This window comes from Brassica napus, chromosome C7 (assembly GCF_020379485.1).
Source record: "Brassica napus cultivar Da-Ae chromosome C7, Da-Ae, whole genome shotgun sequence".
Lineage (NCBI taxonomy): Eukaryota > Viridiplantae > Streptophyta > Magnoliopsida > Brassicales > Brassicaceae > Brassica > Brassica napus.
This window is the reverse complement of record NC_063450.1, coordinates 17,823,474-17,849,766: the sequence shown is the minus strand read 5'-3', so window position 1 is coordinate 17,849,766 and position 26,293 is coordinate 17,823,474. Positions and strand designations below refer to the sequence as shown.

At 29.0% G+C, this 26,293-nt stretch overlaps 1 protein-coding gene and 1 long non-coding RNA gene across 2 annotated transcripts; both read left to right on the top strand.

Annotated features, from left to right (window-relative positions):
* The first annotated feature begins 1,783 nt into the window (after window positions 1–1,783).
* Window positions 1,784–4,926, top strand: LOC106409470. The gene is made up of 2 exons (XR_007326632.1): window positions 1,784–4,515; window positions 4,660–4,926. It is a non-coding gene; the product is annotated as an uncharacterized LOC106409470 (long non-coding RNA).
* A 17,242-nt stretch (window positions 4,927–22,168) lies between these two features.
* On the top strand, window positions 22,169–23,992 carry LOC106410293 (UDP-glucuronate 4-epimerase 6-like). Its single transcript, XM_013850788.3, has one exon. It carries the CDS (start codon window positions 22,388–22,390, stop codon window positions 23,756–23,758), a length of 1,371 nt encoding a protein of 456 aa, XP_013706242.2. The 5' UTR covers window positions 22,169–22,387; the 3' UTR covers window positions 23,759–23,992.
* Window positions 23,993–26,293: the final 2,301 nt, after the last annotated feature.

The window sequence follows — 26,293 nt, the reverse complement described above, 5'->3', positions numbered from 1 at the left end:
ACACATACAAATCATAAAAAGACAATAAACAAAATTATTACACAGTTAGATATTATTTCTCAAAATAGATAAGTTTGGACTCCACTTCACATCATCTCTTTGTACCACTTTGGGCAGAAGACTTTGGAAGACTTTCTGAAGACTTCGTGGGAAGTCTTCTAGCATAAAATACATCAGAATATTTAACAAGAAGTCTTCTGAAAGTCTTCCGAGAGTCTTCTAAGAATTATCCCAGAAGTCTTCCAAAATCTGTCTCAGATTTGAAAAATCTGGATATTCAAAAGCATTCAAATGACTTCAAAAGAGAGAAGACTTCAAAAATAAAATTTTAGATAATAAATAAAACAGTCACAGTAGGTTGGATCTATAATTTTTTAGAATCTAATATATGAAACACACAAAATACATATCCAAAATTTATATCACTTTAGGCAGAAGACTTCGGAAGACTTCCTGAAGACTTCGTGAGAAGTCTTCTAGCATAAAATGCATTAGAAGACTTTCTGAGAAGGCTTCTGAGAAGTCTTCCGAGAGTCTTCTAAGAGTCTTCTGAGAAGTCTTTCAAAGTCTCTCAAATCTTGAAAAACCTGCAAATTCAAAAACATTCAAATGACTTCAAAACAGAGAAAAACTTCAAAAATGAAAATTTTATGCTTACAAAATAAACAAAACAGTCACACTATGTTGAATCTATAGCTTTTTAGAATATAACATATAAACACACACATAAATTCATATCCAAAATTTAGAGATTTGCCTTCGAAAAAGTGAAAGATGAGAATCATGTAATGAAAAACCTGCAAAAAAAAGATAAATTAGTGAGAAGACATAAGAAAAAGTGGGAAATAGATATAAAGTTTGGTGTTTTGATGTTCAAAGATTAGAGAGAGGTTAGAGAGTTTTAGAGTGAGAAACATTACATTTTGTTGCAGTCATTTGAGAGGGAGAAAGAGAATGTGTAAATTTTCTTTATATATGGAGACAAAAATTCCAATTAGGTTAAATATTTTCGACTCAGAAGACTTCTGGAAGACTTATGGAAGACTCATGGAAGACTTATTTAAGACTCATGGAAGACTTATGTAAGACTCATGGAAGACTTATGGAAGACTTTGATTTAGGCGGAAACCTAAATTATTCCAAAATTTAGGCGGGAACCCTAAATTTTACTTAAATTTAGGCGGGGTGTGTCGGAAGACTTCTTTTTAAGTCTTTTGTGAGTCTTCCAGGCCCTAAAATCAATTAACTATGCAAAAACACTTTCTTAAACCTAAAAAAACTTAGAAAGTGTTTAAATCAAATTATTAGATAGTTACTAAAAATGTATAGGTCAATTTGAAAAAGGAAAAAAAAATGAAGATAAGATTTCAAATTTAACCCTAAAGATACCAACAATACTATAACATATGTTACCAAACCCTAAACCAATGACTCACGAACCAATCTACATTCACTCATCTATGTTGAAAATAATTCAATTTCAGATAAACTAAATTTACATCATTGAAAAATGTTTATTATTACATGATTTCAAATTTTAACCCATGAAAATATTTTTTATAAAAAATTTAAATTATTTTTAAGATCTAATCCATCAGAAGACTTCTGTAAGACTTATGGAAGACTCCTGGAAGACTTATGGAAGACTCCTGTAAGACTTACGGAAGACTTTGATTTAGGCGGGAAACCTAAATCATTCCAAAATTTAGGCGGGAACCATAAATTCTACTAAAATTTAGGCGGGATGTGTCTGAAGACTTATTTTTAAGTCTTTCGTGAGTCTTCTAGACCCTAAAATCAATTAACTATGCAAAAAACACTTTCTTAAACATAAAAAAAAAACTTAGAAAGTGTTTAAATCAAGTTATTAGATAGTTATTAAACATATATGGGTCAATTTGAAAAAAAAAATGAAGGAAAGATTTCATAATCTAACCTTAAAGATACATACAATACTATAACATATGTTATCAAACCCTAAACCAATGACTCATGAGCCAATATACATTCACTCATCTATGTTGAAAATAATTCAGTTTCAGATAAACTAAATTTACATCATTGAGAAATGTCTATTATTACATGATTTCAATTTTTTACCCATCAAAATATTTTTTATAAAATTATAAAATTATTTTTAAGATCTACTGAACGAGAAGACTTACAAAGAAGTCACTAGGCTTTTAGGTTACTTTTGCATTTGATTGAATTTGGGGTACACTTTTGTATTCAAAATCAAGTTTTGAGTCACTTTTCGCAAATCCCCCTTTAAAATAAGTTTGATAATAAATTATATTGAATAACAAATATTTGATAACAATTTCTATATCATATATTATTTTTGTTTAATTTTATATTATCGAAATAAATAAAACCATCATATTTACTACTCCCTCCGTTCCTAAAAGATGTATGTTCTGGAAAAAAAATTGTTTCAAAAAGATACATTTTTTACTTTTTCAATGTATGAGTTTATGAAAAATTGTAAGTTTCAAAAAAATTAATGGTGTTTATTGAATTTTTATTGGCTAAAAGTTATGAAAAATTGTTATTCACAAAAAACAATTTAATGAGTTTTCTTAATATATGTGAAAAGTCTAGAATATGCATCTTTTAAAAACAGAGAGAGTATATGATAAAATAGAGTTTTCGTATATATTATATTTTTGAATTTTGAAAATAATTATAAATTACTAAAACTCTTAAAAATCTCACTTTGAATTTTTTTGAATAATAGTTTAAAATATTTTGTTATAAAAAATACAAGTGATCGTAAAACTATACAATTAGGTAGCATCATTTAATAGATATTACATATTCATACTAAAAATCTAATATATACTAATTTTAGTGTCATTTAAATTTAATTATATACTATATAAATTTATAAAAAAAATAATTTTAACCTTTTAGAAATATATAGTATACTTGACTTGATTGATATTTAAATATTTTTACAATTTTAACTTGATTAAATCATTAGAATATATTTTCATCTTTTGTTATATTTAATCAATAATTTATAAAATATCTCATTATTTGTAATAGGACGTGGATTATTACATAGTAGTATTTATTATTTTTATTACTTTATTCAGTTTCACATCTTAGGATTCTGAAAACAAGGGAAAAAGAAAATAGAAGTAGCTAGTGAAGAATTTATTGCCACATTTAATGCTCAACGTGTATAGCCTTAACTGCAACGTTGTGGAGCTTACTGCGTGATAAAGGGAGACATCTTCGCAGCTGCTAGCTAAAACTGCGACCATCCAGTCCCAATATCAACCGAAGAAAACATAACCCGAAGATTGATTATAATTATCCAGCTTCTATTAACTACTTATTACACTTAGAGCAGGCACATTAGAGGATGTAATGGGGTTCATGGGCTCAAGTTCCTAGGCCCGAATTGATTTAAAAAAATGAAAAATGACTTTAATTCATTGAACCGATCCTTAGTAGTGAACTCGTATTAAGCGGTTCAGACCACGTGTCAATCAGTCACTGCCTTCTCTTTCCTTCTCCACATCCTCTCCTCGTCTCTTACAGAAGCTGGAGTTCGGTAATAAGTCTAGCTTTAGCTTCCTCCACTCTCTCTCCATCTCTTTCCATTGTTCGTCCCCTTCTCTCCTCTCTCCTCATTTTATCAGATTCAATTCTTTCTCCTTTCATCTCAATTCTTCTCTGTTTTTTATTTCTCTTTTGTAACAATCAGAGGAGAATGGTGGTGGTCTGACAAATTGGACCTTATTTCTTGTGTATGTTTATTGAAATCAATATATCTACTTGTGTGTTTCTTCCTCGCAGTGGTGGTGGTCTGAGAACCGGCGCTTCATGTAGTTGGGACCTCGAGAAGATATGTAATTTGTTCGCGGTGAAGGGTCCGGTGAGAAGTTCGAGTGCCAAGCTGAGGTTCGTTTCTACTAAAGTTTTGATTTTTAGTCATGGGAACTTGATTTGAATGTGAAAGTTTGAGACTTTATCACTGGCAGGTGAGCAGATTGTTGGATTTCATAGTTCATAGCTTATATAGTCACAAGAATTGATTGAATGTGTATTTTGTATATGTTTACAGTAATGCAAGTGATGCTTTGATAAGCTGAGGTTCTTGAGTGTGACAGAGCCTGCTTTGCTTGGAGATGGTGGTGACAAAGGAAGAACTTATAGACTGTCTGTCTTGGAACCATTGCTCAGAGTGGTACTTCCAAATTCTCGAACGTTCTTAAGGTTTCATTTTGTATTCATGATTGCTGTTTGTTGTAGTTGTAGATGCTTTAGCTGTTAACTCTGATGGTCGTTACTTGACGACTAGAGGAGTTGATCGCCATGTTCATAAGGTCCAATTTGTCTCAGCTTTTATGATTATGTGTCTACAGGCATTTACAGGTCACAGGAACACTGTTTTTTCCCTATGTTTCAGACACAGAACTGCAGAGCTCTACTCTGGTTCATTTGATCGAAGTGTCAAGGCGTGCACTTACGGTTGGGAGAGATAGAATCATGCAACTACACAAGGTAATATGCTGTCTTTTTTGTCTTCCATTGTTGGAGATGATGTTTAATGCCTGAGACAATTCGTCCGATTTACCATGCACATCTGCCTCTGACTCTTTGCGTTCTATATAATACATATTCTGTAGTTTGTGTATTGTGTTACAGGAAGGTAGACAAGGCAGAGAAGCTTGATGGAGGAGAAGGTGGCAAAAGGGGTGAGTCTTTAGTGGCGAGGACATTAGGTGTTTAGAGTGGAGAAGGTCCAAGCTCCGGTATGTGACTAGAAGACGGTGACGTTGGAGATAGAACTTTGAGAATTTTAGGTGTAGGTTTAATTGTTTTTAAAAAAATTAGTTAAGTTTGATATACCTGTCATAACTATGTAACCAATTTCAATATATAAAAAAATTAATATAAATTTGTATTTTTATATTTTATATTTTTTTTAATTTTTAATAATGCCAATTATTGTATGAATAATCTTTGTATGTTCTTGAATTCTCAATGTATTGAATAAAATTTTTATGTCATTTTTATGTTATCTATTCTTAATGTATTGAATAAATTTTTTTAAAAAAATTATAAAAGATTATTATATTTTATTCATGTATTGTTAATTAATTGAAAGTTTAAAAAAATATAAATAATAATATTTTATTTTTATGAATCCTTGCTTGAGATTCACTAATGCAAGAACACAATAAATAGAGGTTCAACACTATTTGTGGTCCCACCAAAAAAATATTAAAAAATTCTTATGAACCCCAAGAGGGGGTTCACTGATGCGGATGCTCTTACATTCCTAGGGTCACAAAAAAATAACTTCTCTCTCCATCGTAGCACAGAAGCCGCCTCTCTTAATCTGAAACCCTAGCTCCGGCCTGCCGTTGCGGTGGTGCCGGAGGCGAATCTCTTCCTCTTTGCTTCTTTTCTCTTTGCTCTTCTCCTCTTCGGTCAACCCTAGTAGATATGCTTGTCTCTCTGAGCCAGCTCGAGCCCTCGTGAAGACGCGGTTCGCTCGACGGTGACGGTCCCCGACGTTTCGTTGGAGAGACGGTGAGGCTTTCCGTGCGACCGAGAAGAGATGAGTCGGCGTTTAGGATCGAAGTACCTGTCAGATCTAGTTTTCTACTTTTCAGATCTTCGACGAGTGCTTTATGACGACGGCGCGTGAACCAGTCTGGCACCTTTCTTTATCACAGATATACATCCTAGCGTGGAGGTAAGTCAGGCGGAGAAGAGTTTTCACAGTGCGGTGGATGGAGGATTGTTCTCTGGTCCTCAGGGACATCACGCTCCAAGATTCAAGCCGATGGAGTAGTCAACCGGAGGTTTGGTTTTGGTCGGGAAACGTGGCGAAGCTCTACTTCCCTGCGCCGGTGTTCGGCCCGAGGTCATCCCGGTGGTACGAGTTAGCACCTCCTGAAGCTGTGATTTGAGGTACTGGCCATGCCAACCGTTCGTCAAGGTCCGTCTTTTTCAATCCGGATGTAGCTGTCCGGTTTTTGGCTAAGGATGGAGGTAGTGGAAGACGACGGGTATGAACCGAGGCTGGAATGCACCTGTTAGGTGTTGTGGTGATTGATACTCGAACTGAACTCAGATTATTGGAAGATCAATTGCGTACTCTTTATACTATAATCATGCTTAAGTTTCATTGTCCATCTGTTGTTTTCACTGCTTTCTATCGTGTGGTCTAATTTAGGGGTTAAGAGACGGTTCATTCCGGTAGTGGAATGATCTTGTTCTCGTAGTGGTGAAATATGCAATATCGGATTGATTCGGGTAGCGTAGGATCCTTCTAAGTGTTCATGGGTGTTACTAGATCTCGATATTGTATGTGGGGTGAAAATCTTGTATGGTTTTAATCTCGTTACCACGAATTGGTGAATGATAAGTTGAAGTTGAGCCAAAAAAAAAAAAAAAAATTACACTTACATTCTTTCACTCTCTCTACTCGTCCAGACTGTTGAAATTTGTTTCTCATATCCACGCGCGGCTCATGTGGACCTGGAAGAATCCATCTTAAATTAACTTTTAACTTTCAAGCCCTATAATTTATTGGCTTCTCATATTTTTAATAGTATGCATTGTATTTGAATTATTTAATAATTATGCGTTTTGTCCGCACATGCGGATATAATTTTCTTACGAATATTTATTTATTTTATATTTTATTAATTCAAAAATCAACATGATAATTTATAATGTATATTTTCAAAAAAATTAAAATAAAACATTAAGTTATTTATATATGACAAGAATTTCATGAAAACATATATATTTATTATTGTGCTGAATTTTTAAAAACACCACATATTAAAATATTTTGGAAAATATCTTTATATAAATGTGTTTGCTTAATAAATTTAACTATAAATGATTTTGTCTCTTAATTTTTTTTAGCTGAAAAGTATTGTTTTAAGATAACAACATAATATATAAGAATTATCTTACTTTTTGAATCAAATATTATTAATTAAAATTCAATTTTAATTATATATAAAATTTTATTAAGGGTATTTTTGATTTTAACCGCTCTAACTTTTAACATGAGAACTCGAATGCAAAAAAATATTTTTCACAAATAATAGTATATATAAAAATTATAGTAGTATTCATATCATGATCAGTAGGCCTGGGATTTATTATCCGAGATCCGGATTCGATCCAAGATCCGCTCCGGATCCGCTCCGAAAATAGGATATCTAGGGTGCCCGGATCCGAATCCGGATAATAAAATCTTGGATCCGTGCAAACCGAATCCGGATCCGGATATCTTAATTCTTAGGTCCGGATATCCGGATCCGGATCCGTATTTTTAAAATACATTAAATTTTTAAATTTTATTAATATTTATATTTGATATATTAATATTTATACATGAATTAATCTTATAATATTATATTTTAGTTTTTACAATATTATAAACATATATAAATATTTAATTTATGTATTATATTAAAAAAATTAGTATTTTTTGTTAAAAAAAATTATTTTTAATTATTTTGACGGATCCGGATCCGGATATCCGTGGATAATAGAATATCGAGACGGATATCCGAAACCCGGATATCCGAAACCCGGATATCCGAAAACAACGAATCCGGATCCGGATACCCTAAATTTCCCGGATATCCGGATCCGGATATCCTAAATTTTCCGGATATCCGGATCCGTCACAGGGCTAATGATCAGTGCCATATTGTTTTCCTCTACTTTCACCATAATCGATAGATTTTAAATATAAGAAATTTCATGCAAAAGGAAAAATATCAATTCAAATGACCAAAAATCCATGCAAACCACGTTGTGTGGTCTAGTGATTTTTAGTTTCTCACGGAATTCTTAGTTTCTCATGTGGTTTAGTGGCGTGGATTTCTAACTCCCACATAAATCAACTGGACTTACCTGTTACATGTGGATAGAGACCTCTAAAAAATTAGTTGATTAGGTTTCTGTCTACTGGACACTTGGTTAATAAAAAAAAAATCATAGAATGTTTCCATGCAACGGTAGCAGAGTGGAACTACTATTTGAGTCTATTTCTACATTCTAGTATTTATCGTCAGTTTGAAAATTTACGCGTTGGGTTTTATTTGGAAAAATATGATTGGTTGAGGGTGTAGGAGTTGTGCACAGTCTTTTTAATTTCTATTTCCATTTTTTAAAGCAATCATGCTTTTATTTTAAAAATTGAATCTAAAGCCAAAACATTATAAAAATAAATATGTTAACTTTAGAAAACACTTTCTCTAGAGATTTTATACAATGCTCTGAAAATTTTATACAGCAAAATAAATTAAAGTTAAAGCTAAAAATCTAAAACTTAAATCTTAGAGCAAAAAAACAGAAAGCCACTTCCTCAACCAATCACACCCGTTATTGTTTGCGAGACTACCAATTTCAGAATTAATTTGCTATCTAGAAATTCAAACCCAAGAATATTCTTCGATGTTTGACCAAAAAAAAAAGAATATTCTTCGATTGAACAATAGGCTACGACATATTCAATATTTTTTACAATTTTATGGAAAAAGTATATAACCGTACCGACAAAGAGTTCCGTTTTCAAATGAAAAGCCTTCGAATGGACAAAGATAGGGGACTCTACGGCTTTCCTAATTCGCTTTCAAATTATTGGTAATTCATTTCAATTTTAATTCTTGAAATCTGGCTGAGTCCACCGACACTTTTTTATAAACCATTTTCGAAACAAAATCTCCATTTTTATTTTGATATTGCAATTAGCATGAAATTAGATACAGATTTTCAATATAGCTTTTTTCTGGTCTCCATCTCCTCACAATTTATAAAAACTCAGAAATATTTGTTTCAGTGACGTGGACTTGGAACTTGGAACCCATTGTTCATCTACAAATTTGGTTGTTCATGCGTAATAAGTCGTACAGCCTTAGTCTGATATTAAGGCTCCGAATGGTGACTGCGGTTTAAGCGATGCGGGACAAACAGTTCAACTGCGGTGCGGTTTTAACAGTTATAAAAACGTATAGATATATGATATATATAAAGATTTTTGTTACTGTTAACTGTGGTGCGGGGCAGAGCTGTTATAAACATTCGAAGCCTTAGAATATTTATCTTGCACACACTAAAACCCATCTCAAGTTGACATACATGCCTATATCGAAGATCGGTGTCCGTTCTAAGTATAGTCTTGTAAGTGGAGTAGTGACTAAGCGTAATTTGAGACTAAGAGCATTTGCATTGGTAAGCTCTCGAGAGTATTTTCGTAAATTAAAATAAATAAAATAAATGTAAAATTAAGAAAAATAAGAAAGAGAAGAGAAAAGTGTTATAACAATTTAAAATATTATTTGAAAACACTATAGAGCTTCAACCAATGTTGATGCTCTAACAGTTTCTTTTTATTTTCTTATCGTTTTCAGAATTAATGTGAATAGTAGGCCACGACGTATTCAATATTTTTTTCAAAAAAAAAACTAAGCGTAATTTAGATTTCATTTTTTTAGAAATTTAGATTTCAGGTTCTGTGAGACATCACATAAACAAAGATAGCTTCTATCACTCCATATATAGCTTAAAAGAAAGTAGATTTAAAGTGATCTCGGAGAATATATAATTCTGGAAGGTTCTGTCGGTGACATGCCCTTACATCCACTAATTGTTAAATAGTAAAATACATACCGATCTTTAACGTAAACGAAGTTGTTTGATAAAAATACTTTATTGTTATGAGTCCAGCCTCGCACGAGATTCAGCAATAAATGAAGAACATGGTGTGAAACTGTGAATCTTCTACGAAGCAACGAACGAGGTTTTGGGCTCATTTTCAGAGACCAACTCAAATTGAAGTCACGCTTTAAATTAAAATATATATACTTTTTTTTTTGAACTAAAAAATATATATACTTACTTAACAATAACGGTAGAATCTCGAGACATAATACTCTATCCATTTTATTTTAATTATTAATTTAAAATTGTATACATATATTAAAAATATTTAATTTTATATATTTTCTAAATAAAAACATCATTACAATATATTAAACTAAATAATATAAATAATCATATATCATATAAAGTTAATATTTTTTGCATTAAAATTCTAAAACGACACTTATTGTGAAACGAAAAATTTGAATATACAACGAAAATAAATGGAATTAGTACATATTTATACTGATTTTTAAAATTTAACAGCTTACAGGTCTGCTATTTACATAGATTTGCAATTTAATTTATCAGCAATCACATTAAAAGTTCTATAAATTAATAATATTGACGTTATATATACAAATTTTATGTTGTCTTATTCGATTATTTGATGTATAGTAAATGTTTTTTTAAGATAAATGTTGATATATTTTTAGATGTGAAATGGAAAAATGACATTAAAATATTTCGAAATGTTAGAAAATTTAAAGATAGACTTAAGGGAAATTGCCAAAAATGCCATTTTCAAAATACCACTTTTCATGTTTGCATTAACCACTTTTACCCTCATCATTAATGAGAGGTAAAAGACATTTATAACCTTTTCATTAACTTTGACAAAAAAAACATATGGTTAACTAATCTAAACTTAAAACATCAACTCTAAATCCTAAATCATTAACCCTAAACCCTAAAACATGAAAGATCAACTCTAAACTCTAAACCCCGAAACATAAACTCTAAACCCTAAACCTAAAAATCTAAACCCTAAAACATCAACTCTAAACCCTAAACGTAAACCCTAAACCCTAAATCTAAACTTAAAACATCAACTTTAAACCCTAAATCATCAACTCTAAACCCTAAACCATAAAACATCAACTCTAAACCTTAAACCCCAAAAAATCAACTCTAAACTCTAAACCCTAAACCTTTCAAATCTAAACCTTAAAACATCAACTCTAAACCCTAAACCCTAAACTCTATATTTTTCTGAAATTCGAACCTTAAACCCTAAAACCAGAAACCTTCAAATCTAAACCCTAAAACATCAACTCTAAACCCTAAACGTAAACCCTAAAAACCTAAACCTTCGAATCGAAACCCTAAAACATCAACTCTAGGGTTTTAGGGTTTAGGATTTAGGGTTTAGGGTTTAGAGTTGAAGGTTTAGGGTTTAGGGTTTAGAGTTGATGTTTTAGGGTTTAGGGTTAATTTTTTTAGGGTTTAGGGTTCAGAGTTTACTTTTTAGGGTTTAGGGTTTAGTGTTGATAGTTTAGGGTTTAGTGTTGATGGTTTAGGGTTAGAGTTGAAGTTTAGGGTTTAGGGTTTAGAGTTGATGTTTAGGGTTTAGAGTTGAAGGTTTAGGGTTTAGGGTTTAGAGTTAATGTTTCGGGGTTTAGGGTATAGAGTTGATGATTCAGGGTTTAGGGATCGTATTTAAAAAAAAAAGGGTTTATGATTGATTGGTTAGGGTTTAGGCTTCGTATATAAAAAAAAAATAAGTTTAGGATTGATGGTTTAGGGTTTAGAGTTGAGTTTTAGGGTTTAGGGTTTGAATTTCGAAATAGTATAATTCGAAAAAAAATTAAAAAATTATTTTTTATTTTTTTAGATTTTTATTTATTTAAATATTTATTTATTATATATATAAAGAATAAGTGCATAAGAGTCTTTTGCTGCTTAATAAAGAAGCTATTTTTGAAAATATACTTTTAGTTGTGGTAAAAATGAAAGTGATAAATATGTAATTTTCCCTAGACTTAATAGTAAATACACCCTCTTACTTTGAACTGCAGACTTGAGAAAGACTTGGTATGCTATCGACCACGAGGCCACATTGAGAAGCATTTGAAAAATTAGAACTTTAATTTTGTATTAATTAAAAAAAACTCCAAATCCTAGGTGGCACTCTAAATGTCTTATAAATTTCATTTCAAAGAATTCTAGAGCATCTAATATAAAGTATAGTTTAATCTAATGGTGTCACATTATTCTATAATTATATAAAACTAGAGAACATTATATTAACCTAAAATATAAGAAATGTGTATTCTTTCCTTAAATAAAAGCTACGGAATTACCTAATATGATTTACATATATATGGCAATTAATGATTATGAATAATAAAGATTTGATAACAATTTTTGCATCCTTCTTCATTTTGTGTAATTTTATATTATTAAAAACAATAAACAATCACATTAACCATATAATAAAAAAATTAGATTTTTTCTTATATGTTATATTTGGAATTTTTTAAAATGACATTAAATTAAAAAAATGAGGAAACCTCATATGTTATATTTTTTTTTAAAACGACTTTAAAATAAAAAAAAAATGAGTACACCTTATATGTTATATTTTTCTTATATGTTAGATTTTTTTTATATGTTATATTTTGAATTTTTTAAACGATTTTAAATTATAAAAATGTAAGTTTTCCTTAAGTATATGACTAAAAACATTAAAATGACATGTATCTGTTCGATGGCTGATTTGAAACCTTTCAAAACCATATGTAAGATAAAAGTCAAAATAATTCAACTATCAAAATAATATTGTTCACTTTTTCAAGAATTTGTTCGAGGGAAAAAAATAATATTTTTATGTCATAATTTGTTTAATGTCCACTAAAGAACATTATATTAACCTAAAATATAAGAAGTGTGTATTTTTTCCCTAAATAAAAGCTATGAAATTACCTAATATGATTTATATATATATGACAATTAATGATTATGAATAATAAAGATTTAATAACAATTTTGCATCCTTCTTCATTTTGTTTAATTTTATATTATTAAAAAAAATAAACAATCACATTAACCATATAATAAAAAAATTAGATTTTTTTTCTTATATGTTATATTTAGAATTTTTTAAAATGACATTAAATTACAAAAATGAGGAAACCTTATATGTTATATTTTTTTTTAAAACGATTTTAAAATACAAAAATGAGGACACCTTATATGTTATATTTTTCTTATATGTTAGAATTTTTATTATATGTTATATTTTGAATTTTTTAAAACGACTTTAAATTACAAAAATGTAAGTTTTCCTTAAGTATACGACTAAAAACATTAAAATGTCATGTATCAATTCGATGGTTGATTTGAAAGCTTTCAAAACCATATGGAACATAAAAGTCAAAATAATTCAACTGTGAAAACAATATTGTTCACTTTTTTCAAGAATGTGTTCGATGGAAAAAATAAGGTTCTTATGTCATAATTTGTTTAATGTCCAATCTGATCAACCCATGATGTATTAATTATAGTTTTGTCCCATCATTTTTAATAAAAAATGATTTGATCCATCCGAAAGAAATTATATAATAACAACAAAAAATATTGTATATATATAAATAAAATGATCAAATATATAAAAAAAAATTATCGATAATATATAGAAATAAACTCACCCTGCGCAAGACGCTTGTATTATCCTAGTACTAAGACTATTTTACACTAACTAGATCTTAGATTATTAACAATGGGCTTGTTGAAACATTAATTTCAACGGTTGGAAAAAATATGGGAAAATTTTATGTTTACCACTTTCATGGTACCACTTTTCATCTTTATCACCATTAAAGAGACATTTTCAAAAATACCTTATTTATTAAGTGTCAAAAGACTTTTATACCTAGGCCTGGGACGGATCGGGTATCCGGACAATTTTAAGATATCCGGATCCGGATCCTTATCCGGCGGATCCATAATTTTACTATCCTTATCCGGATCCGGGGTTCGCGGATATCCGGGTGTCGGATATCCTTCTAAAAATTATAATATCCGGCGGATATCCGGATCCGGATTTGGATCCTTAAAATAAATTAAAAAATAAATTAATATATAAAAAAATATTAACAATAATTCAAAAATAAAAATATATATAATGTTTTTAATTATTTCTATGTATAATATTACAAAATTTACATTAAATATATATATACTATTATAAAAATGAAAATATATTAAATAAAATTAGTTTTATATATAGATATTACTATTTTTGAAATAGTTATTAATAAAATTTACGGATCCGGATATCCGGACTAAAAAATCAAGATATCCGGATCAGGATTCGGCTTTGACGGATCCAACATTTTACTATCCGGATCCGGATTCGGCCTCTCCGGATATCCGGATTTTCGGATCGGATCCGGATCGGATCACAGATCGAATCCGGATCTCGGATAAAAGTTCCAGGCCTACTTATACCCTTGTTATATTATTATTTAAATAAAAAATTAAAAAAAATATTTTTTATGTTTTCAAATTATATTTTTTCAAATTATATTTTTTCAAATTCGATTTTTTTTTCATAAATTTTTTTTTGAATTTTTTCGATTTTTTTTTTCAAATTTCTTTTTAAAAATCGAAAATTATGATTGAAGCTATTTTTCAAAAATTTTAATATATTTTTAAGTATTTATTTATATATTTATTAGAATCCTAAATTTCACATTCCAAAAACTCTATCCCACCCCTCAACTCTAAACTCTAAGACCATCTCCAATGTATTCCCCTATTTTTACCTCTAAAATAGAGCATCTCTAAAATAGAGATGAATTTCTCTCTAATGTATTTCTCTATTTTTGCCTCTATAAAGGAATATTCTCAAAAGATTCTATTTTAATTTTACAAAAGATACATTTTGTTTATAAAAGTTGATAACTAACCCTATTTATTTTTAAATTTTAAAATATTTTCATAAACTTATGAATTTTTTTAAACTAAAGTTTTGTTAAAAGACTATTATGCAAATAAAAAATGTTATTATACTCCTACAAAAGCTGTATTTCTCTATAAATATAATTATTTTGGTTACAAATATAAAAATTTGAAAGTTACAGGACTATTTTGAAAATAAAAAAGTATGATTCTATAATAGAGGAATGCTATTTTTTCCTCTATTTATAAAGGAAAAAAATAGCAATCTCTATTTTAGAGGTGGAAATAGAGATGGGATGAAGCACTTTTAACTCTATTATAGCATATAGACTAGGATAAGATCCGCGCCTTGCGCGGAATTAAGTTATTATTTTTATTATATTTTGGAGAATGAAACAATAGTTTGTCTTCATTTGGATTAGGGGTGTTCAATTCAGATATCGGGTTGGTTTCGATTCGGTTCGGTTTTTTTCGGTATTTTGGTTAGTAAAATATAACTACTATTCTAAATCCATATTTACTTTGACTTTAGTCTTTCACATACTTTTTAAAGATTTCAACTGGACAACTAAATTGATCAGCCAATCTTGTTGCTTTAAATCATTAGTATATATATATATATATTATTTAGTTTGAATATTTATTAAATAAAAATTCATATGCGTTATATTTTATGATCATTTGTAACTTATTATAACAAAAAAATAATCTATTGATCACAAAATTTTCAGAGTGAGAATCTTCAAATTTCTAATAATATATAGACGTTTTGAAAAATTCAAAATATAACATATAAGAAAAAATATAAATGTTTTTATTATAAATTTAACGTGATTTTTTTAATATCTTTTAATAATATAAAATTAAAAAAAGAACTAAGATACCAAAATTGTTATCAAATATTTATTATTCATAATAATTAATTTTCATATATACGTTAATCATATTAGGTAATTTCGTAGCTTCTAATTAAGGAAAGTGCAAAAACAATATTTGGTAGATTATTTATCAATTTGAATATTCGATAGTTAGTTTAATAAAAAATATAATGTAAGTTAAGATGGACCAACCTATTTTTTTTAAGAATAGTATATTTTATATAGTCATTTATTAAATGAGAATTTATAATCATACACTTCTATGATCATTCATATCGTTTTATAACTGAATATTTAAATCATCGATAACAAAATTTTCAATGTGAAATCTTTAATAAGTTTATAATTTATAAATGTTTTTGAAAATTCATTGAAAGTTTTAATATTAAAATATTTATGTAATCTTATGGTATATAGTTTAATCTATATATATATATATATGTTTTATTATTAAATGATATTTTTTACTCATATGGTTTTAAAATCATGTGTATCTTCTTATAATATTAAATAAAAGTTCATATTAATACAATTTTATGATCATTTGTAACTTATTATGACAAAAAAAATAATCTATTGATCACAAAATTTTAAGAGTGGTGATCTTCAAATTTCTAATAATTTATAGACGTTTTGAAAAATTCAAAATATAACATATAAAAAAATATAAATGTTTTTTATTATATATTTAATGTGATTTTTAATATCTTTTAATAATATAAAATTTTTAAAAAGAACTAAGATACAAAAATTGTTATCAAATATTTATTATTCATAATAATTAATTTTCACATATATGTTAATCATATTAGGTAATTTCGTAGCTTTTATTTAAGGAAAGTGCAAAACATTTTTTGGTACGTTATTTATCAATTCGATAGTTAGTTTAATAAAAAGTGTAATATAAGTTAAGATGGACCAACCTATTTTTCTAAGAATAGTATATTTTATATAGTTAGTTATTAAATAAGAATTTATAATCATACGGTTCTATGATCATTCATATCATTTTATAACAAAATATTTAAATCATCGATAACTAAATTTTCAATCTGAAATCTTTAATAAGTTTATAATTTATAAATGTTCTTGAAAATTGATTGAAACTTTTAATATTAAAATATTTATGTAATCCTATGGTATATAGTGTTTAATCTATATATATATATATTTATTTTATTATTAAATGATATTTTTTACTCATATGGTTTTAAAATCATGTGTATCTTCTTATAATAAAAATGTTAAACCATTGATCATTAATTTTTAACATAATAATTTTAATAGTTTTAGTCATTTATTGTCATTTTTAAAAATTCAAAATATAACATATACGAAAAAATCTAAATTTTACTTTTATAGCTAATTTGATTGTTTAATTTATTTTAATAATATAAAATTAAACAAAAAATGATGGAGGAGATATAAATTGTTATCAAATCTTTATTATTAAAATCATTAATTGTCATATATATATTAGTCATTTATGGTAATTCCGTAGGTTTGATTTAAGGAAAGAAAATAACATATCATATAATTATATCATATAGTTTTACCAACTTATGTATCTAACAACATATAAAAATCGAATGTGGACCTACTTATTTTTCAATTGAATGTAATTGACTACCTAATTGAGTGCCACCTATGCATTGGGGCCTATTTTAATTAATACAAAATTGAAGTTACATCTTTTCAAATGTTCCTCAATTAATATATAGGGGATGTGAAAATAACTAGGGGTTGGAGATGTTCTAAGTCTAGATTAGTTAAACCTAGGGATATACGTGTTTTTTACCATTCATTAAAAATGAAGATAAAAATGATTAGTATAAACATAAAAAATAATAATATGAATGTGATATTTGTGGCAATTTCTCAAAAATAAATCACAAAACAATGAAGATGTTGAATGGTGATCAGTATTCAATCGGTTGAATATTTTTAACCGGTAAATAAATATAAAAATGGGCCCCAATTTTATGAGGTATCTCTTTTCTATTGAATTATATAGATTTTGGAAAAAAAAAATTATTATCTCAATTATTCAACAATAGTTATCTACAACTAAACCGGATACAAAAACCCTCTTTATTTCTACTATATTTTTTTATCATCTTATTCTTAAACTCTTATTTATTCCCGTAATTGTTTTATTCTCTGAAATGGATCATAACAGTGATCCTTCCAATACCCAAAATTCAACTAATTACTCTTTTAACTATCCAATCCTAACAACTATAAATTTCAAAATCACTCTTTTAACCAACTTCATAATATACTCAATTATGTTTTTTGAAGAAATTTTTCATGCCACCATCTGTTCTAAACTATCGTCCATATTATGGATCGATGATGCCATTTTCAAATTACTTATTATTCAAGATTTTAATTAAATTAATTAAGAACTTTTATTAATATAAAAATGCGGGATAGGATGTTGAATTTTATTAAACAAAACTATTGTAGAGTATAAAAAATAGTGTCATGCACAAGGCGATTACTCGATATTTTACTGGTACTTGATACTTGACTTGTCTTTCACGAATAATAAAATTTTCGATTTGTACTTGACTTGTTAAAAACGAGTACTTGCTATCTTGAGTACTTGATCAAAAATGAATTACTTGCAAGTTGCTTGTCCCATTCTATTACATGCCGCTTACGAGTATTTGTGAATTATTTACAAATATTTCTGAATATTTAAGAATTACTTACTAAATAATACTCTATTAGAAATGGAAATGAATTTTTTGTTTGTTCTATTCTACTAAAATGAACATGAGAATTACTTAAAAAAAATATTTGTGCATATTATAATAAAAATAAAATAAAGAAAATATGAATATTTCGATATAGAAGAATTGTATAATTCACAAGATGACAAAAAGTTTTATTTAAGTAAGTAACAGGTAGTAGCAATCCAGATAACTAAATCTTTAATATTTTTTATTATTTAATATTCGACTATATGACAGCGACGAGTATTTAAAAAATCAAGACGAATATGAATCAAATAACAAGTATAAAAAGAATAATGAGTATTTTGTCCAACCCTAAATGCAAGCAAAAGAAAATACAAATATTATTAGTAAGTAAAAAGTATTTAATAAATCATGTAATAAATGGCAAGCAGAGAGAGACAAGTAATGAGCCAAGTACAAAATAAATAATGATACTTGATACTTAGCTCGGTCTTGCAAGTTTTGAAATTTATCGACTTATTAAAGCGAGTACAAGTCAAATAGCGAGTTTAAGCCGAGTAACGAGTAATGATGTCCATCTCTATACAAAAATGAATAAATGTTAAATTGTTAACCGGAAGAGAGAAGATAATGTGAAGTGTAAAAAGTATAAAATAGGATGTTGAATTTTCTAAACCAATATACATAATATTATACGTAAATTCTGGTTCATTTAATTAATTGACAAGATTTATTATCATTTTTCGTGTCTATAAAATTCATATTAACATTAGGTAGTTTGTCTACATTGATAGTATTTATATTTTTCTTGAAAACATAATTTTAGCTAGGGAAAATTCCTTTAAAATACACAGACTAATTTTCATTTGCTAATAAAATACACGAACTATTTTGGATCCCCATTTAATAAACGAACATATTTTCATTGTCTATTAAATACACAAACTTTTGAAATTCGTAGATTTTACACATCGTTTTAGACGGCGTTAACTATATTTAACGGAAGTGATGAAGACGTTAGCGTTTAATTAAAAACGTGTTTAGATTGTGAAAATGAAATTCCTTAAAAAAACACGAACTAATTTTCATTTGCTAATAAAATACGCGAATTATTTTGGATACCCTTTTAATACACAAACTAATTTTTGTTTCCCATTAAATACACAAACTTTTAAAATTATAGATTTTACACATCGATTTAAACGACATCAATTACGTTTAACATGATTTAGACGATATCAACTATGTTTAACAGAAATGAAGATGATGTTAGTGTTTAATTAAACATGTGGTTAAACCGCGAAGGAAAATTTCTTAAAAATCCTCCTGATAGATTAGATTTTTAGCTTCTTTTCATTACGCTTCCATAGTGTAATTTTTTTTTGGATAAAATTTCAAATATACCGATCGTAGTAGAAAGAATATATATACAACTTAATTCATAGCACTAAACTTATTTATCATAGTGTAAATTAACCTTGATTGAATCATTATCACTATAATCAAAGCGAATAATAAGAATTAGAAATACATAACACTAAACTAATTCTAAAAGCCGAATCGACTCTACTTCGAAGAGATATAAAGGGAAATTAAAGTGAATAAGAAGAAAATGAACATAGTTTGGAGAACAAAAGAGGTTAGAACAAATTAGGGTGCCAAACTCGAATTGAAACTAACTTGAATTAGGGCTCAATCAATTTGAGAGGTTTTGGCTAAGGGTGAGCGTACTTTTCACAGTTTAATTCCGTGTTTAATTAAAACTAATGTCATCTTCTGTTAAACATAGTCGACGTCATCTAAATCAATGTGTAAAATATGCAAATTTCAAAAGTTTGTATATTTAATGGAAAACAAAAATTAGTTTGTGTATTAAACGAATATTCAAAATAGTTTGTGTATTTTATTAACAAATGAAAATTAGTTTGTGTATTTTTAAAGAATTTTATTTTCACAATTTAAACACGTGTTTAATTAAACACTAACGTCGTTAACACTTCCGTTAAATATAGTTAATGCCGTCTAAAACGATGTGTAAAATCTGCGAATTTCAAAAGTTTGTGTATTTAATAGGCAATAAAAATTAGTTCGTGTATTAAACGGGGATCCAAAATAGTTCATGTATTTTATTAGCAAATAAAAATTAGTCAGCGTATTTTTTAAGAAATTTTCCCTTTTAGCTAAGAGTACTTGCAAAGAATTGATCGTTTGTAGCTCTTTACACTAAAATCGATGTTATAGCTTATAAATCTAAATTACAAGTCAGGAAACAAACTGAAGAAATAATATGCAAGTCTAGTTTGTTTGAAATCATCGATTCATTCGTGTTACTAGGATAAGTCGATAAGTCATGGTAATCTGTTCAGATCTCTAACTAAATTTTCAGCTTCTCAGTCTGCTATTTAATTTTTTTTTTCCCGTAGAATGTAAGCATCTTTTGAAAACGCGTAGACTATAAAAAAAAAATCGACTATTTGACCATTTTCTTGCTTTTTCCTAAAGGGCTTCATTTATTTTCGACATGTACTTTTTTAATATCAAGTTGAACCCACCCCGATTCACAAATACGATTACAAAACATTTCACAATTTAAAATTATAAAACATAGTGTGGTGAGAATTAAAAAATCAGCAAATAAATTTGGTCCAAATGTTCACACATAAGACCATGTGGAGGAAGTCACATGGGGCACTCTCCTTTCACTCCCTCGCACCACAAGACAAACCGAAGTGGGGCTGGCCTCTCGCTGAACCAATGTGCTAAAATTCCTTAGTTATTTGAATCGTTTTGTTATATACTTTTTGACAACGAAGGTCCAAAATTTACTCATATTATTATTTCTTCTTACCAAAAAAATCCATATAAAAGTATACACACTGTACTCTCAAGTAATAGACAGGATCACTGCTATTTTATTATAACCCAGTTAACTACATCATGTTTGATAGTCTACGCGTTTTCAAAAGAACCTTCAGTCTACTATCTATTTTCAATCAAATCGAATATTATCTTAACTACTTTTAACGTCTTTCAAATACTTCATGAACAATGTCGTTTTGACTTCTTTTACATAAACTAAGAACATATTTAAGCATATTAAAAGCTACTTACTTTAGTATAACCACATAATAACTTGAAATAACTTAAATCTTAAATTTATCACATTTAATGAGTGAATTAGCTAGGTTACTCTAGAAATTCCAGATGAAAACTATATATTTTATATGCCAAATGAAAATTTGATTGACTACTTGCAACATTTTCTTAATCTTAACATACTGAAACCGATGAAAACCATAAAAGGTTAAGAAAACGACAAATTTCTATACCTAGTAGTAATGAACAAAAACTGCATAGTTAATAAACAGATCTTGACTATTAAATAAGTAAACAACTCAGAGACTTTTTAAAGATTGCAAAAACAAACTCTGTAAGAAGAAGCTTCCCATATTGTATACTAGTGGTGAAGAATCTAACTCTCTCCAATGTGGCTTAAGCCCTAACTTCCACTTCCACATCCTTAGAGCATCTGCATAAGTGAACTCTAGCATCTGAATAAGTGAACTCTATGGGGAGTTCACACAGTTTTCGAAAAAAAAATAAATTAAAATAAACAAAAGAAGTGAACATGTCTCCTGCAGAGTCACTGCACTAAACCCAGGTCATCACTGTAGCGCGAGTCCCACGGGGGTCCGCGATTGATCCGGTTAATTAATATTTTTTTTTTTAAACAAAAATAAAACAGAAAAAAAAAAAATATATTTTGTGAAACCTTTCCATGGGGTTCAATGATGCAAATGAACTTATATTTCTGGTAAAATCACACTCGTGTTAAAAATAACTAACGTCGCCATCACAACTACAACAGTACTTTTTTGTTTTTCTTCGGGTAAAAGACAACAGCACTTTTATTTATTTTATTATATTGTAGCTAGAGATTAACTCGTGGATTTATATAATATCTTTATTACAGAAAAGTGGGTTCCGACCGACCAGCTAAATTTCACTCTTTGTCTTTATAATCATAAGATCGTTCTTCACTTGGTTTCTCAGGGATAGAAAGAAAAACTCTCTGAAACCCCTCAAGTCCCTAAAAAAATCTTCGAAAATATAACATTTTCTCAAGCCTCTTCTTCGATCCTGAGAGAAGAATCCACTGAAAAATCTAAACCAGTTCGAGTTTTTCACATCAAAAAGACGAAAATGCCACTGTCGGCGACGGGGGATACAAGCAAGACGGTGAAGCTGGAGAGGTACAACAGCTACCTCCGGAAGATCCACAGCACAAAAGTTCTCAAAGCTTCTTCTAAAGTTCTTTTCCGAGCAACACTCCTCATCGCTCTAGTCCTTGTCCTACTCTTCGCAGTCAACTACCATCCACACTCCGACAGCCACCATCTCCACCGACGCAGCTTCTTATCCACCGGACTCTTCTCTTCCTCCTCCGCCTCCTCCTCTCTAGGCGGAGGAGCCGCTTGGGAGAAGCGCGTGAGACAATCCTCAACAGCAAAACGACAACACGGCCTCTCCGTCCTCGTCACCGGAGCTGCCGGATTCGTCGGATCTCACTGCTCAATCGCGCTTAGGAAACGCGGCGACGGAGTTTTAGGATTCGACAACTTCAACGACTACTACGATCCATCACTCAAAAGAGCGAGACAACACCTCCTAGAGAAGAACCAAGTGTTCATCGTCGAAGGAGATCTCAACGACGGGCCTCTCCTGCGTAAGCTCTTCGACATCGTCCCTTTCACTCACGTCCTCCACTTAGCAGCTCAAGCCGGAGTTCGTTACGCCATGAAGAACCCTCAGTCTTATATCAGCTCAAACATCGCTGGTCTGGTTAACCTCCTCGAAGTAGCCAAAGCAGCTAACCCTCAGCCTGCGATCGTCTGGGCTTCGTCTAGCTCCGTGTACGGACTCAACACCGAGAATCCCTTCTCTGAAGAACACAGAACGGATCAGCCGGCGAGTCTTTACGCGGCGACGAAGAAAGCAGGTGAGGAGATAGCTCACACTTACAACCACATCTACGGTCTTTCTTTAACCGGACTCCGGTTCTTTACGGTTTACGGTCCTTGGGGAAGACCAGACATGGCTTACTTCTTCTTCACTAAGGACATACTACACGGGAAGTCTATCGACATCTACCGGACTCAGGACAATCAAGAAGTGGCGCGTGACTTCACCTACATCGACGACATCGTTAAAGGATGTGTCGGTGCGTTAGATACGGCGGAGAAGAGCACGGGAAGTGGCGGAAAGAAGCGAGGACCGGCTCAGCTACGTGTCTACAATCTCGGGAACACTTCTCCGGTTCCGGTCGGGAGATTGGTTTCGATATTGGAAGGGTTGTTGGGGACGAAAGCGAAGAAGCATCTGATCAAAATGCCTAGAAACGGTGACGTGCCTTACACGCATGCGAATGTCAGCTTAGCGTATAGAGATTTCGGGTATAAACCGACGACGGATCTTGCGGCGGGGTTGAGGAAGTTCGTCAAGTGGTACGTTAGTTATTATGGGATACAGCCGAGGGTGAAAAAGGAAAACTCTCACGCCGACGAATCCGCTTAATAATCTCTCTGCTTCATCATCATCACATGCCTGTTTATTTTTCTTTTTTTTCAAAAAAAATATATTTACAGGGACAGATTTCTGTACTTTTCCTTTTTTAAAAATTTTTTTATGGTGGTCCTTTTTTAGGGGATCAAAGTGGGGAATTATATTGTTACAGCTGTATGTTATAATGGAAGAACAAAAAAAAAGAGAGGGTACAATTTGACAATAACTAATACATTACATTTAATATTGATTTATATTTTTGTTAAACTTTTTAAAATACGGTAATAATTCATAAATCATCACTAAAATAAATATATTGAAATATGCATTATAAATTTCGAAATACATTATTTAATTGTATTTTTATAATTATACAGTTTTTATTACTAATATTTTCAAAATTTTCTACATCTTTTTTAAAAAATTAATAAATTGTTAATCGTAATTTCCTTAGTTTCTTTTAGATATCTATCCTCTAGACTATATTTGCGAAGTGATTTTGCCACATGTCCTATCTACAATCATTTTTACAAAAAAAATGATGACATGACTAACAAGATTGATGACATGGCTTATAGTTAATATGACATGGACAATCACATTTATTACTAACATATATTTTTGGTACACTTTATAGAATATGACAATAACTAATACATTACATTTAATGTTGATTTATATTTTTGTTAAACTTCTTAAAATATGGTAATAATTTATAAATCATCACTAAAATAAATATATTGAAATATGCATTATAAATTTCGAAATACATTATTTAATTGTATTTTTATAATTATACAATTTTTATTACTAATATTTTCAATATTTTCTACATCTTTTTTTAAAAATTAATAAATTGTTAATCGTAATTTCATTAGTTTCTTTTAGATATCTATCCCCTAGACTATATTTTCGAAGTGATTTTGCCACATGTCCTATCTACAATCATTTTTACAAAAAAATGATGACATGGCTAACAAGATTGATGACATGGCTTATAGTTAATATGACATGGACAATCACATTTATTACTAACATACATTTTTGGTACACTTTATAGAATATGACAATAACTAATACATTACATTTAATGTTGATTTATATTTTTGTTAAACTTCTTAAAATATGGTAATAATTCATAAATCATCACTAAAATAAATATATTGAAATATGCATTATAAATTTCGAAATATATTATTTAATTGTAATTTTATAATTATACAATTTTTATTAGTAATATCTTCAAAATTTTCTACATCTTTTTAAAAAAAATAATAAATTGTTAATCGTAATTTCATTAGTTTCTTTTAGATATCTACAAATTTTATAAATATTGTTTAGTTATAATTTTTAATAGCTATACAATTTTTATATGATTTTTAGTAATTTTATACAAGTTGATTTAATACATTTAACCAAAATAAATAGATAAAAAATTTATCTAAAATTCAAATTTTAAATATATTACATATATATTATTAAATGTAATTTAAAATAACAAAATTAGTTTTTTCTTAATTTTATGCTTAAATAATCAACTTTATATTAAATGTTAGTCAAAAATAATAAAATATATAATATTAATAAATTTTATTTTAAATATAATTTAACTTTTAAAAAATTGATCACTGCACATGACGAAGGAAAACTTCTAGTAAACCAAAAAAGAGAGAAAAGAAGAGGACCATTGGCATAGGACCTCCTTTTTCGTCATCAACTATTTTGGTTTGAATGTTATTATCATCTTTATTTTTTATGCTTTCTTTTATGAACTTTAGCTTTTATTTTCTGTATCGATAATATAAGCTTCGGTAATTATTAAGATATTCCCTTTTGAAGGTGCCATGCCTTGCCAATAGCACTTCTAATAGATTTCACAACATGGTTTTCTCAGTATATGTAAACACAAAATATAATTATATTTAATTGTATATATCTTAAATATAAAAACACATATCAAAATCTCTCAGAAATGGTTTTATCAAATTTTAAATACAGAAATGGTTTTATCAAATTTTAAATATTGATATTTTTATTTTAATATGTTTACAAATGTTTTATGAGATACGCTTATTGAAAATCCAATAGCATTTTAATTGTAAAGGAATTTCTACATTTATTTCAATTGATATTTTCTTCAAAAAAAAATTTACTAAATTTCAGCAGTAATAAAAAATTTCTTCCACAACTATAAAAATCTTGCACAGTAAAAATCTACCTGAAGAACAAATATTGTAATAAAAAAATCTAATAAAGTAAGATTAAGTTGGTTCATATAAAAAGCATAAGTAGAGTATTCTATTTATGGGCTACAATACAAATCTCATATGAAAATAATCATTGTTTTGTATTCGATGAAACACTTAGGGCATCTCCATCTTCGCTCCATAGTTTACTCTATAAATGGAGTGGACTAATCTTTTATTTTTCTTCATGTTTCATTTCTCACTCCATTTATCAGTAAATTATAGAGTGAGGATGAAGATTTCTCACTCTATTTATCAGTAAATTATAGAGTGATGATGGAGATGATTTTGGATGCCATAG

Excerpts from the sequence above, each read along its gene's own strand:
- LOC106410293 (XM_013850788.3), top strand. The coding sequence starts at position 22,388 with ATGCCACTGTCGGCGACGGGGGATACAAGCAAGACGGTGAAGCTGGAG.